Below are 13,213 nucleotides of genomic sequence, written 5' to 3'. Positions count from 1 at the left end.
AGATTTATACATCATCTGAAAGCTGAATAAATAAGATTTCCATCGATGTATGGTTTGTGAGAGAAAACTATTTGAAAATCTGGAATCTGAGGGTGCAAAAAAAAAAAAAAAAAATCAAAATACTGAGAAAATCACCTTTAAAGTTGTCCAAATGAATTACTGTTCAAATATACGATGTATATTTGGCTATTGCTACAAATATAGGCTACCCATGCTACTTATGATGGTCCAGGGGGTCCAGGGTCACATACAGATAACTTTACATGGAAATGGTAATGCTTGTAAAACGCCATATCTTGGAGAGCTTGGAGAGTCTGAAATAGATGTTCATAAGTTCATATATCATAAGTTATTCCGAGAAATAACGCTGACTACATATGGTGCAGTTTAGAACGCAATGAGCAATATAGTTATTATTATCATTATTTAATGAAAACAAGCAGACACCATTTATTACAGACACCATTTGAATTTCTACATTCAAGGGATATATGATTGCATTATCCCAGGCCTCACCAGATAGATTGACAGAATGATAGATAAAACTGTATAGATAGATAGATTTTTAATCTATTATCAGTTTCTGAAGGACATGTTTTGTGTAGAAGTTTAATACTGAATTGTGTGCTCTGCTCTGCTCTGCCCACAATAGGTTCAGGCACGTGCACAGGTAGGGCTCAACCTGTGCAAAGCACATGCCCTTTTTTCCCTTACACTCCGTAGTGCCCTTTTTTTGGTGGCGGTGTTTGTTTTTGTTTTTCTTCTTCAATAAATCAATGCTATCACCCTTTACGTTTGTCTGCCTGTTTTACAAATATTTACAAGCCAGTGAGAGGTATTAAAAAGAGCTTGTGACTAAATCTTTTTGGATCCGCTCAAACTGTCAGTAAAATCTTGACTGAATGAACTGAAGTCTTGCATTTGAATGCCTACATTCAAATACAACAAATTCGAGTAGAAACATAATTCTGTTATTAAAGAGTTAAAAACTTAAAAACTTCCTTATGTGCAATTTAAATATTTGTAGTTAATAATCTTATTCAAATCTAATCAAGACAAATAATCTATTTTACTCAACAATTTTTTTATTTTTTTACCAAGACCACAAAAAAGTCACATCAAACCAAATTGCATCAACAAGTTTAATTTAGCCCTTATTCAGGTTTCTTTTCTGGGAATAGTCAATAACTATTTGGAAATGCTTCATGTCTTCCTTTGACACACTTGGTAGGTAGTAAAACCTGGCTGATGTGAAATGGCACCACAGTTCGATACAGTTGTGATTATCTGTGGCCTGTATGAGGCCCCTCTGATTGCCCCACTTTGGTATTTGTGCTTCAGGCTTCAATTAAAACTCCATGCCTGAGGAGAAGGCCAAGAGGCCAGCATACTGCAGAGACCTTTTAAAAACAGCTGTCTTTGCTGACCCTGTAATGGATTTCCCAGTCCGACTTCACACACGAAACCAAAATGGCTTCCCGTCAGGCTTCTGGAGTCCATCTTCTAAACCATTCCCAATTCTCATCCTTCCCTCCCTTCTTGTGCACTCTGCCCTCAACCATGGCCTTGAACTTCACCCCCATCTTAACTCAGGATGTGATCACTAGACTCTGCCTGACACGTTGAATGTTCCTCCAGAGGTTTGCTGGCATGAGACAAAGATCAAAGAGAGTGACCTCAGCCAAATGATCAAACAATAGTCTCACCTCCAGAGAGAAGCACCACAGACAGATAATATTAGGGATATATGATTGCATTATCCCAGGCCTCACCAGATAGATTGACAGAATGATAGATAAAACTGTATAGATAGATAGATTTTTAATCGATTATCAGTTTCTGAAGGACATGTTTTGTGTAGAAGTTTAATACTTAGAATTGTGTGCTCTGCTCTGCTCACAATAGGTTCAGGTAGGGCTCAACCTGTGCAGAGCACATGCCCTTTTTTCCCTTACACTCCGAAGTGCCCTTTTTTTGGTGGCGGTGTTTGTTTTTGTTTTTCTTCTTCAATAAATCAATGCTATCACCCTTTACGTTTGTCTGCCTGTTTTACAAATATTTACAAGCCAGTGAGAGGTATTAAAAAGAGCTTATGACTCAATCTTGTTGGATCCGCTCAAACTGTCAGTAAAATCTTGACTGAATTAACTGAAGTCTTGCAAGGGTAAATAAAGATCTTGTTGTTTGAATAAGTACAGCATTTGCTTTACGCAAGAAACACTATAAAGGCTCATATTTTATGTATTTTAGGTATGAGACATGAGGGACCGGAGAGAAAGGGCTAACATTTGCCATCTAGTCATAGCCAATACACTTAAATAGCCTGTCCATACAGTAGCATTTCATCTCATAAAATGAGATTTTGGCCAAATGTATTTTACAACAGGTAAAACTGAGCACCCATAGCTACAACAAACTTTCTAACCTGTTGGTAAAAACGTAATGTGATGCCACCGTTTTATTGACGGACAAAATGCGCATTTGCAAACATTCGCAGGTCAAAAACCCCGTAACTGCATTTGAGTTTGACACAAAGTGACTGAGTGATCCTCGTCACCTAGGTAACTTAAAATATATTTCTAAAAAAAAAATTATTTGATTTATTACTGCTGATACACTTAATTTATTAACATTTAATCATATTAGGCCTATATGGTTGCATGGTTCATGTTTACGCTGTTAATATGCATGTATTCGCTAGCTAGCTAATTTCTTAATCTATTATTCTATACTCTCCACTTGTCTTCACATGTAAACGTAGTAAAATATGGTTTTAAGTTTTATTAACTAAAAAAAAACATTACAGAATCAGATCACCACGAAATCTTTATATTTGTTTATAATTTTGTTCAGTGTAATTATTTAAATTATATTTCAAAATAGTTTGGCAAAAATACTTGACTCAATGTTTTACCTTTCCCTTTTCTCAATGACATACATAAACATGCTAACAACATAATTCAAATTAGCTTATAAAACCAAGCAGAATAGCTAAATAAAATATTTTTCTTCAAACTATAGGCTATTATTATTATGGTTATTAATAGCGAATAAATCTAATGCTTTTGAGACTATTATTTTGTGTTATTTAATTTGTCATTAAGATGTGACCAAAAAAACTTTTTCAGTTTCAGCACATGCCCCTCAAAAGGTCTGTGCACGGTCCTTAATAGGTTGACAATTTAACAACAACTTTAGCAGGCCCAGAACAGGTCTCTGAGGTACTCACCATCTGCAGGACTGAGGCCCCTGGCCGCAGAGATCATGGACAGAGAGGGACTGCTGTGCAGCGAGCGGATATAGTCCATGTAGGGGTTAATGTATGGATGCGGGGGGTTAAAGGGTGACTCCGCCCCCACGGAAGGGTTCCGATGTGGCGAGATCCGGATGAGGGAGATATCAGAAAATGCCGGGCTGGCCGCCAGTGCAGGGGGCCTGGAATCAGAGACGAAGAAAAACATTTAAGCACATTAGTCTTTTTCATATGGTGTATTCTTCCACTCATTCCATGGGGTGTGATGTTCCAAGTCTTTGGGGTTATTTGCAAAATGTCATGTTAACTGAGCATATACAATCCAAAGCACATGCATACATTTAGAGAGAAGCATAGAAGAAAACAGAGCTATGCACAAGCCACAAAAGCTCGGCATGTGATCTATTCATTTCGGATCCCTGATCCAGGTCTAGCGTCTGCACAGAATGGTGTAGGAGCTTGAGCAGGAAATGAATGGTGACACTATCTATCGGTAGGGCCAAATCACAGAGAGAGCGGGAGGGAAAAATCCCAAGCTAAATTCCAACTGCTCCCCTCGCAGACATTTCCTAAGATCAAAGCCAACTTTCAACACATCACATTTTAATCAGACAGAGACAGCCAGGAATTCTCACCGCTACCCACAATGCCTTGCCATATTTTCTTGAGATGATGAGTGTCACTCAAGTCTACTGAGGATTTTGTGTTGTTGTCTTAAACAGCCCTTATTCAAGTATTATTATAATGTTTTTTTTTCAAGGAGGATTGTCAGTGTGGGTTTGCATGAATTAGGATGAAGAAAAACACAATACACTTAGGCTCTTCTGTAACAATAAGGTATAAGGGACTTGAAAAATTAAATGAAAATAAAAAAAAATAAAAAAGATAACTGACTCTTGCAAATATACTTCCAAAAAAGAGGCAAGCAGTAAAAAAGAAAACTAAATGAATTACAGAAATTTGCTGTGGAGAACTTTGACTTCAAGTGACCTCTCTGAAGGACCAGATGGACCGGATGGGCCCAATTACACACTACAGCTTGTCCCCTCTGAAATCTCTCCTGTCAGCCTCAGGGGTCTACTTCTCCAGCCACTAATGAGAAGAGAGTTTGGTCTGTTTCTCATAATGAAGAACAAGATCGGATGTAACAAAACTTTCTCTTGAAGTGCCATAAAACCATTCAAGAGAATTCTGAAGGGTTTTAGGCAAGGTAAAAGTCAGTCAACAGAGATGCTTTTGTATACAAGCAATGCAGCATTGAATCTGATTTAGTCACTTTGTATCAGTCCAAAAAAAAAAAAAACATTAATTGATTCTTTGAAATCATGAAGCCTACAAGGCATTTGCACCTGCATCCACTGTTGTCATAGTTAACTAAACTATTAAAACCTGAAATAAAATAAAATAAAATATAAATATTACAAATAAAAATTAAAAATCAAAGCTAAATAGAAAAAACTAAAATGAATAAAAATGGTGAAAGCACATAACAAAATGACTAAAACTAAACAAAATTGTTAAAATTAAAATAGCAAATATAAAAAGCTGAAAATATTAAAATAAAAGCTACTTTGAAATATTATTAAAATTAAAATAGTATGTAAAGAACAGTAAAATAACCAAATCAAACAAATTTGACAAATGTTTTCCTACTTGAAGGCCCTTTCACACTTAGCGAGACACGATAAAGTAAAGTGAATCGCAGATGAATGGTGCCTACACACTGAAAAGGAAACAACTGTTTTTGGCTTTTCTGTATGATAGGTGGCACTGACCGAAAATAAATTTTTTGCCTGCACACTAGGTGGCGCAACCCACTATTGAGCTGATCAGCCTATCGTCTTTTACCACTAAGAAAAGAAGCACTTAAATTTTGGCGCATAGAACCACAAGGCACATAAACTGTTAAAAAGCCCATCACAGTTATAGAGGGGTCCTATAGAGCAGTGTTTCTCAACCAGGGGTCCGTGGACCCCTAGTGGTCCTTGACGTAAGGCCAGGGGGTCCGTATAAAGTATGAATTTTTGTATAAATGTTGTATATTTTGACATGACATGTTCCCATGAAAGAAAAATCCAATATAGCTGATGATATGGCCAAATACTGGACAAGTCAGCTAACTTGAATTATACTTGACTATATTTGGTCCTCACAAAGACACAAATGATACATAGATGAGTCAATTTTGTTCTAGGGGTCCTTGAGGATGGTTCTGAATTGAACTGGGGTCCGGTACGCCAAAAGGTTGAGATTCACTGCTATAGAGTGCTTAGCACCCTCAATTGAGGTGCTAAAAATAGGAAATTGGCGAAACAGATTTGGCAAATGCTCCAGTGCATATTTGTGTTCACGCTCAGTGGAGTGTCAAAAGTTTCTATTTACAATTTGTTTTGCAGCATTGAGCAATGTAGCCAATCACAGACATATCTGTTGGTTTCTTGAATGCAATGGCCAGTCAGAATCAGAATTCACTCACTGCTCAAAATGCCAGAGTTTTGTTCAGTGCTGAGTTCTGCAGGCTTGAGAATCCTCTCATTATAACAAACAAAGTGTAGATGTGATAAATAAGAGATTCATTTATTATAACGGAACTTTGTGAGATCATAATGAACTTAAGTGAGTGACAGCTTTTTAGTGGACACATACAGTCAGGTCCATATATATTTGGACACAGGCACAATTTTTATTATTTTAGCTGCTGACCAAAACATATTCAAGTTACATAATGAATATAAGCTTAAATTGCACACACTGAGATTTGAGGATATTCTCATCACAATTGGAGGAAAGGTTAAGGAATTACAGCTCTTTAATATGTACCTCCGTCCTTTTTCAACCATAAGTAATTGGACAGTGTGCCATTTGCATTTGGAAGCTGTTGCTGTGAACCCACATCATGCGGTCAAAAGAGATCTCCATTCAGGTGAAACAGACAATTGTTAGGCTTCAAAAACAAAACAAATCCATTAGAGAGATAGCAGGAACATTAGGAGTGGTCAAATCAACAGTTTGGTACATTCTGAGAAAAAAAAAGAAAGAAAAGAATGCACTGGTGAGCTCAGGAGGTAAGCGTGTCACTGTCAAAGTCTACAATCAAGAGAAGACTATAGAGAGCAAATAAAGAGGGTTCACCACAAGGTGCAAACAAGGCCAGATTAGACTTGGCCAAAAAAACATCTAAAAAAGCATTCTTTGGACAGCTGAAATTAAGATCAACCTGTATCAGAATGACGGGAAGAAAAAAGTATGGAGAACGCTTGGAACAGCTCATGATCCAAAGCATACAACATCATCTCTGAAACATGGTGGAGCAGTGTGATGGCACAAGTGCACCAGTGAGTTTTGCTACAGGAATATCGCGAAATAAGTAGCAAAAGTCAAAGCGCCAGGATTTGAAGTTGTACTGCCAGATCTGAGAGGTTGTAAGTGCTGACTTGTGGTTGTACAGCGAAACTGAAGTAAAGTGCAAAAGCAAATATGTCGTACACATTGTGTCTGTCATTTTGTTTATGTGAATGCCATTTTACACATTTGTAACTATTAATTTGCAGCTTCGTATTCAAAACACGGGTGTTTTGATTATTGTCTGTCTGTGCAAATCGAGAGATTCAGCTTTTCACATCAAAGCTGTGAGTGTAAATTTCAACTTACAAATACGGATATTAATATGGCAAGATCTCACATTCAAATCAGCAAGCTCTCGAGTTTAGCTACTGATTTACCTTCATACATATCTTACTGGGCAGCTTATTTCATCGCAGGACAAAAAAGAATTATTATTGATTCAATGATTCAGAATGATTCTTACTACTATACGGAAATACGGTTGTAAATAAGGTTGCTCAACATCTTCCTGTAGTATAGAGCAGGCTCGCAATAGGACTTTACAGGGGCGGACTGAAAAAGTGGCCCTGGATTTTCTGGCACAGAGCGGCCCACCACACCATAAACCCACCAGCTCATTATGCACAGAGCAATTTTTAACACCACTATTTTATATATCAACTTGACAAATAGTAAATAATTTAGAAGAATTTTTACACATCTCTTTTAGAGGGACAGTTTAATATCACTAAAGTTAAATGCCTACCATAATATAAGTCCATATGACACTAATGCTCTGCTCTGCTCTAGAAGACTTGGGATGTAGTGCAGAATGTGGACGGTTTTTATAGTAACTTTCTATTGGTCCTTCAGAAATCATTCTAATATGCTGATTTGCTGCTTAAGAAACATTTCTGATTATTATCAGTTTTGTGAAAACAGTTGTGCTGCTTCATATTTTTGTGGAAAATGTGATACATTACTATTCAGTCTAGGGTAAGATTAAAAATGTATATAAATGAATACTTTTATTCAACAAGGTTGCATTAAATTGATAAAAAAGTGACAGTAACGTTATTTTATGAATGACTGAAAGAATTTAGCTTTCAGCTTCAGCTTTAATCACAGAAATAAATTAGCCTACATTTTAAAATATCTTTAATAGAAAACCACTATTTTAAGTCTAATATTTCATATGATTATTTTTACTGTTTTTTTTATCAAATAAATTCAGCCGTCTTTCAATAAATAAATGAATAAATAAAAAGTCTTAATTATTTGAAACATTTGACCGCCAGTGTGTATATAAAATAATGCATGTGATCTAAATAGCAAATTATATTTTTATTAGGCTACAATAGGCCTATATATCACTTTCCTAATCACGGCACTTGAAAGCGAAAGTCTTCACATTTGATTTTTTCTTTTTTTTTTTTAGACACGTGAAATTACAGAAGAAAGCCTGGATAGAGATTTACAAACATTCACTCTGATCTTATATTGAGACGAATAACGTAAATGGCATTAAGAAATTCGAAAAGGCCAGTAGTTTGCATCCCTGAAAAGTAATGTCTGTCGTTTAACTTTTTTTTTTATCGTAAACAGTTGACAAATATTGCTGAATTGTCTCGTCATGTTCAGCTGCTTATCTTATCTAAGCTCGCAGTCAAGTGGCGCACAGCTCAGCTTCTGTGAACAGTAAATCCCGCCTTCTTTGATTTGATTGGCTATTTCAAACATTTTGTCATTGACGAGCGCTTTTGAACTGCTGCACTGAGCCAGAGCGCGCTAAATTAATTAGAATGTTTGACTCAAGTGGGCCGCGTGGGCCATTCGTCTGGGCCGATGGAGGGATATAGGCTATGTACATTTACTATAATTCATTCTTTATATATATTTACGCAACGGGCAGGCCCACATTGTACAGTGGCCCACCGGGAAAACTCCCGGTGCTCCACATGGCCAGTCTGCCACTGGGACTTTAGGACAAGTATACAGTCATATTCTACTTCACAGTACTTTGAAGATGAAAGGATCTGCCAGTTTTGAGTTTCACCAAATCCGTTCAGGTTCATGTATTAAGGAATATGTGTTTAGCTTTTGGAAGGTCTGAGTCAACCGTTCGCTATGCCTTCTCACTGTGCACCATGGGCCATTTTGAACGTCTACAATCACAAGACATGTTTATACCTCCTCCCATAACACACACTCCCATATCCATACCAGAAGCAGGCATGCATGTGTGAGTTACAGCACCCTCATAGTGTGTCTTCATAATCAGTAAACATCAGCAAACTACTAAAGATACAAACACACACTCATGCCATATCAATGCTCTGAAGCCCCTATCACCCAAACTATGGCCCCTATTGCCCAAACTAAATACACAAGTACGCACACACACATACTTTTTAAGATGAATCTTTTATGACTATTGTGACAAAAGGACCTAAAAATGATTATTTATCTTCTATCATGACACTTTACTACAAAATCAATATTTGCAATAGTAGCTTAACACATAAATCGATTGTGGCCATTTCAAAATGCCTCATAGTACCTTTATTTGTAACTTTACACACTCATTCTTAACTTGTTTTAGAAGCTACAGGAAGACAAACAGCCTCTTGTTTCTTCATCTCAGTGAGGCTACCATGTTTGTTTGTTTGTTTGTTTGTGTGTGTGTGTGTGTGTGTGTTTGTGTGTGTGTATTCAGGTTGCATTTCAGATTGATTAACAATCACACTGTTATGTTTTTGCTAAATAGTTTTAACATGGAGGATGGTACTGATAGCAGAAGAGAATGAGAATGATAGTAATTCTCCTTGAGGCCACTGTTTTTGCCACATTTTGGAAATTAAATGTAATTTGAATGTTGAGAAAAGAGAAAATTTAGTCTTTAATTATCTGCACGAATTTATGATTATAAACTGATACATAAAATACTATTGAAAAGTTTGAGGTTGAAAACACTACAGTGAAAAAATGTAATATTGTGAAATATTACAGTTTTCGTTCATAAATAGAAAGTTCAAAAGAACAAAATTTATTGAAATAGAAATCTTTTGTAACATTATAAATGTCTTTACTATCACTTCTGGTCAATTTATTGTTAAAGCTGCAGTCCGTAACTTTTTTTGGTTAAAAATTACACTGAAAAAAGTTTTTCAAGCAGTACTTCATAAAATTAATAATTTGTCTTTCAATTAAATTTACCATTATTTGTTTTGTGGAAACTTTGTTTTAGATAAGTTAGTTATATGGACGTTATTTTCAGCCATTTACCTTTTATCGTTCTTTCTTTTCCTCGAGAGACTGTTTGTGATCGGCGAAAATTGTTGTTTGTCTAAACGACGGGACATTTCTCATCCGTTAGCTAACGTTAGCTAGCTTTTCTCAAGCGCCTGCAGCAGACAAACCGCGCTTGAACCCCGGACCAGCGAGTTCGACTGAGATTATTTTCGTCTTTTCCTTTTTCACTTGATATTGTTTATGAGGAGTGTAAGTTAATTTTACTCACACAGCAGCCGCGACTGCAACGGAGGAGATACGATGGTGGCGCTAATATGGTGAGTGCAATAATTTAACGACCACGTTTAATTGACATGGCTGTTGTTTGAAAGAGTACTTTTAAATTAATTAACGATTCACAGGCCAGTCTCAGACTAAAATGCATGTTCAAGCTGTCTTAACTGAAAATATCTTGTACTGACACATCTTAAAATATGTCAGTGCCATTGTCGTGTCTCAAGATGCACACCAGTAAAGTTTTTAAGGCATTTTTATAAATTATTTAAATATCCTAATTTAACCAAGGGCTAGTCCCTGGCTTAAGCTAAACCCTGTCTGTGAAACCCTGTCTCTATTTTCAAACATGGAAGTTATACAATAACGAAACAATGTCGTTGTTCACATCAGGCATGTACATACATTTAAGTTACTTTATGCACTAAAATGTACACTTATGTCACCTCACAGCAAAACTCCAGAGCAGCAGTATGCCATGTGGGTTAACTGAGACCTGTTCTGAGGAGGATCACTTTATTGACTAGCACTGCACAATTAAATGTAAACCCTTAAGTCAGATGCCCTTATAAAGACTGTAACTTTAATGTTTGCTCTTCACAGAAAAGTTGTCAACGACAAGCCTGACATCACCCAAAAGGCCAGCTCTTTTTACAGTAAACCAGGTAAGTATAAGTGCATTCATCCCATGTTATATTTGCCATAATTACAAGATTCCAACTTGGAAAAAGAATTCATGTCCTTGTAGAACTCATAATTACCATCTGTAATCTGGGAGTTTTCTGAGAGCTTCTACTTGTACCACGTGACCACTGTATCTGACTGCTGCAGATTAATTTAGGCATCGATAGTGTTGCTCCAAGTAGAACATGGTGTGAACGCAGCATATGATCTTGAGTATTTGACAACAGCATTATCTAACTGACTTGTTAATGTCTTTGTCAATCTGTTTCTTCCTCTGTTAGGATGCAGCTTACAAGACAGACTCCAGTAAGAATCCTCAGCGTTGATCAAGCAAGTCCACATCTAACCCATCTTGGGAATCATTTTGGACGAAAACTTTGTGTTTTGTTGTGTTTTTAAATTAACATTTGGAAATTAATTAAAATAAAACAGAAATTGCATGAAAGTTCCTTTATTTGTTTGCTTTTTTCTTAATTTTCTAGTTTAACAAATAAAAAAATAAAACAACTGATATAGATTTAACTTGGAAATTACGCTGAGAATTTTTTTTCATTCATCCAATTAAACAAATTTAGGGTAATGATTCACATCTATATTTTTTAACTTGAGCCAATGAAAAATAACCAACTTGCCCTATACAATATTTTCTGTCTATGAAAACTATAAAAATAAATTTCTTATATGAGAATTTTTGTTTTGATTATGGATCAAAAATAGAATTTAAATTAATTGACTTTCTTCAACAAGAAAAATATACTTTGTGCCAGGTTTTCATAGACATAGAAAATATTGTTTAGGGCAAGTTATTTATTTTTCATTGGTTCAAGTTAAAAAATATAGATGTGAATCATTACCCTAAATTTTTTTCATTGGATCAATGAAACATTTTTGTGGTACGGGTAGGTTTTCGAGGGAAATTCGAGCATGCTGCTGCGTCATTACGTCACGTCTGTAAACAAAGAAGTTGTCCCGGCTACTAGGTTGTGAGGATCCTGCAGGTGGCGGATCGTTTATAGCCTTTTCTCACAGCAGCTGGAATAATTAAATGTCAAAAAATCATTTTGATGGCGGATTGTAATACAGAAAGGATTATATGAAACACATGTGAATGAAATTAAATTATATTCCAGTTTTAAATGTGCTTCTGATTACAGATAGCCTGGGATTACACAAGATTTGTATTTTAAAGACAACCAGCTCGAAGGGAGCATAGTTTGCTTTTTGGATTAAACAAATTTCTTGGTATGAAATTCGAAGAGTATGACAATTAGAGATTAGACTGTACAGATGTTGAAATCTACTCACACACTATACTCATAGTCACGCAATGCTGATGTTGTTAACATTAATAATCTGAGAATAAAGTATAACAATAATAATAATTTGCACGGTTTGATGTGATATGAGCTAATCGATCATTAGATTAAATCACCAATGGTAGCACGATTTATTGTAATGCTTTTTTCCTCAGTTGGTCAGAACAAACGTGGCAGACTTGTTACTTACTTGTTCAGATGACAATATCCGGTGAAAATTCTGATTTGGGTCATATATTCCAAGACGTTTTTTATTTCCAAGAATTTATATTTTAAATATACAATATATATTTCAAAATATCCTTTAGGAACTATGGAAAATGTAGCAGCATTGGTTGTGCATATTAACACTATATTGTGTATGATGTGAACTTATAAATCAGCATGACAGAAGTCTGTTTGACATGTAGAAAAAGAGAGAGAATGCAATAAGATGCATTCCACCTTTTGAATGGTTATATCATGAACAGACTGCGGGAGAGAGAGAGGGCACCACATATGGAAACCATTTCCTGACCCCCCTCCACAAACACACACACTTTTTTCATTGTTCTCTCTCTCGTTCTTTCCTTCTACACATTGTCACGTGTCGAGTCAAGACAGTTTCTTCTCCTCGTGAGGCTGTGCTTGCAGTGGAAAGTTGACATGAACAAATTTGGACTGACATGCTTGCGTTATTCTTCATCAGGAAATGGTGTCAGGCTGTGTTAATGTAATGATGGCAGCAGAGCTTAACGTTGTGACTTTTGCAGTTTAAACAAACTGGCATTAACAGCTCCCTGCTTTGATCAGAGCAGCCATTCTGCAAATATATACATGTAGTGAGAGTAAAATAAATATTAGCTTGCATCACCTTACACTGTCAGAGGTACGTGCATATGCATGTCTGATACAAGAAGAGAGGCAGAATAAACTTTGTTAGCTGCATTTAAGGTCACTAGTAGCACCTAACAGACAAAATAAAAACTTAACATTATTATAAAATAAATATGAAAGTAAAATATTATTCAATTTTATTAATTTTTTTATTTAAAGTTACATGCCAAAGTTTAATACTTTGATTTAGGGGTTGGCTCAAATCACTAATCACATATGAGCAATAAAATAATAT

The 13,213-nt window shown here is 35.9% G+C and overlaps 1 protein-coding gene across 2 annotated transcripts in view; it reads right to left on the bottom strand.

Moving 5' to 3' along the window:
- The window catches only part of LOC107749627 (transcriptional activator GLI3-like), a 230,462-nt gene that overhangs the window by 53,545 nt on the left and 163,704 nt on the right, over positions 1–13,213 (bottom strand). For both annotated transcript variants that reach the window (XM_016564794.1, XM_016564795.1), the window contains exon 5: positions 3,230–3,435. In XM_016564794.1, the coding sequence (XP_016420280.1) occupies positions 3,230–3,435 (206 nt within the window). The remainder of the gene's footprint in view (positions 1–3,229; positions 3,436–13,213) is intronic.

This window comes from Sinocyclocheilus rhinocerous, unplaced genomic scaffold (genome assembly GCF_001515625.1).
Source record: "Sinocyclocheilus rhinocerous isolate Xijiao unplaced genomic scaffold, SAMN03320098_v1.1 scaffold1423, whole genome shotgun sequence".
Taxonomy (NCBI): domain Eukaryota; kingdom Metazoa; phylum Chordata; class Actinopteri; order Cypriniformes; family Cyprinidae; genus Sinocyclocheilus; species Sinocyclocheilus rhinocerous.
This window is presented reverse-complemented; position numbering and strand designations above follow the sequence as displayed.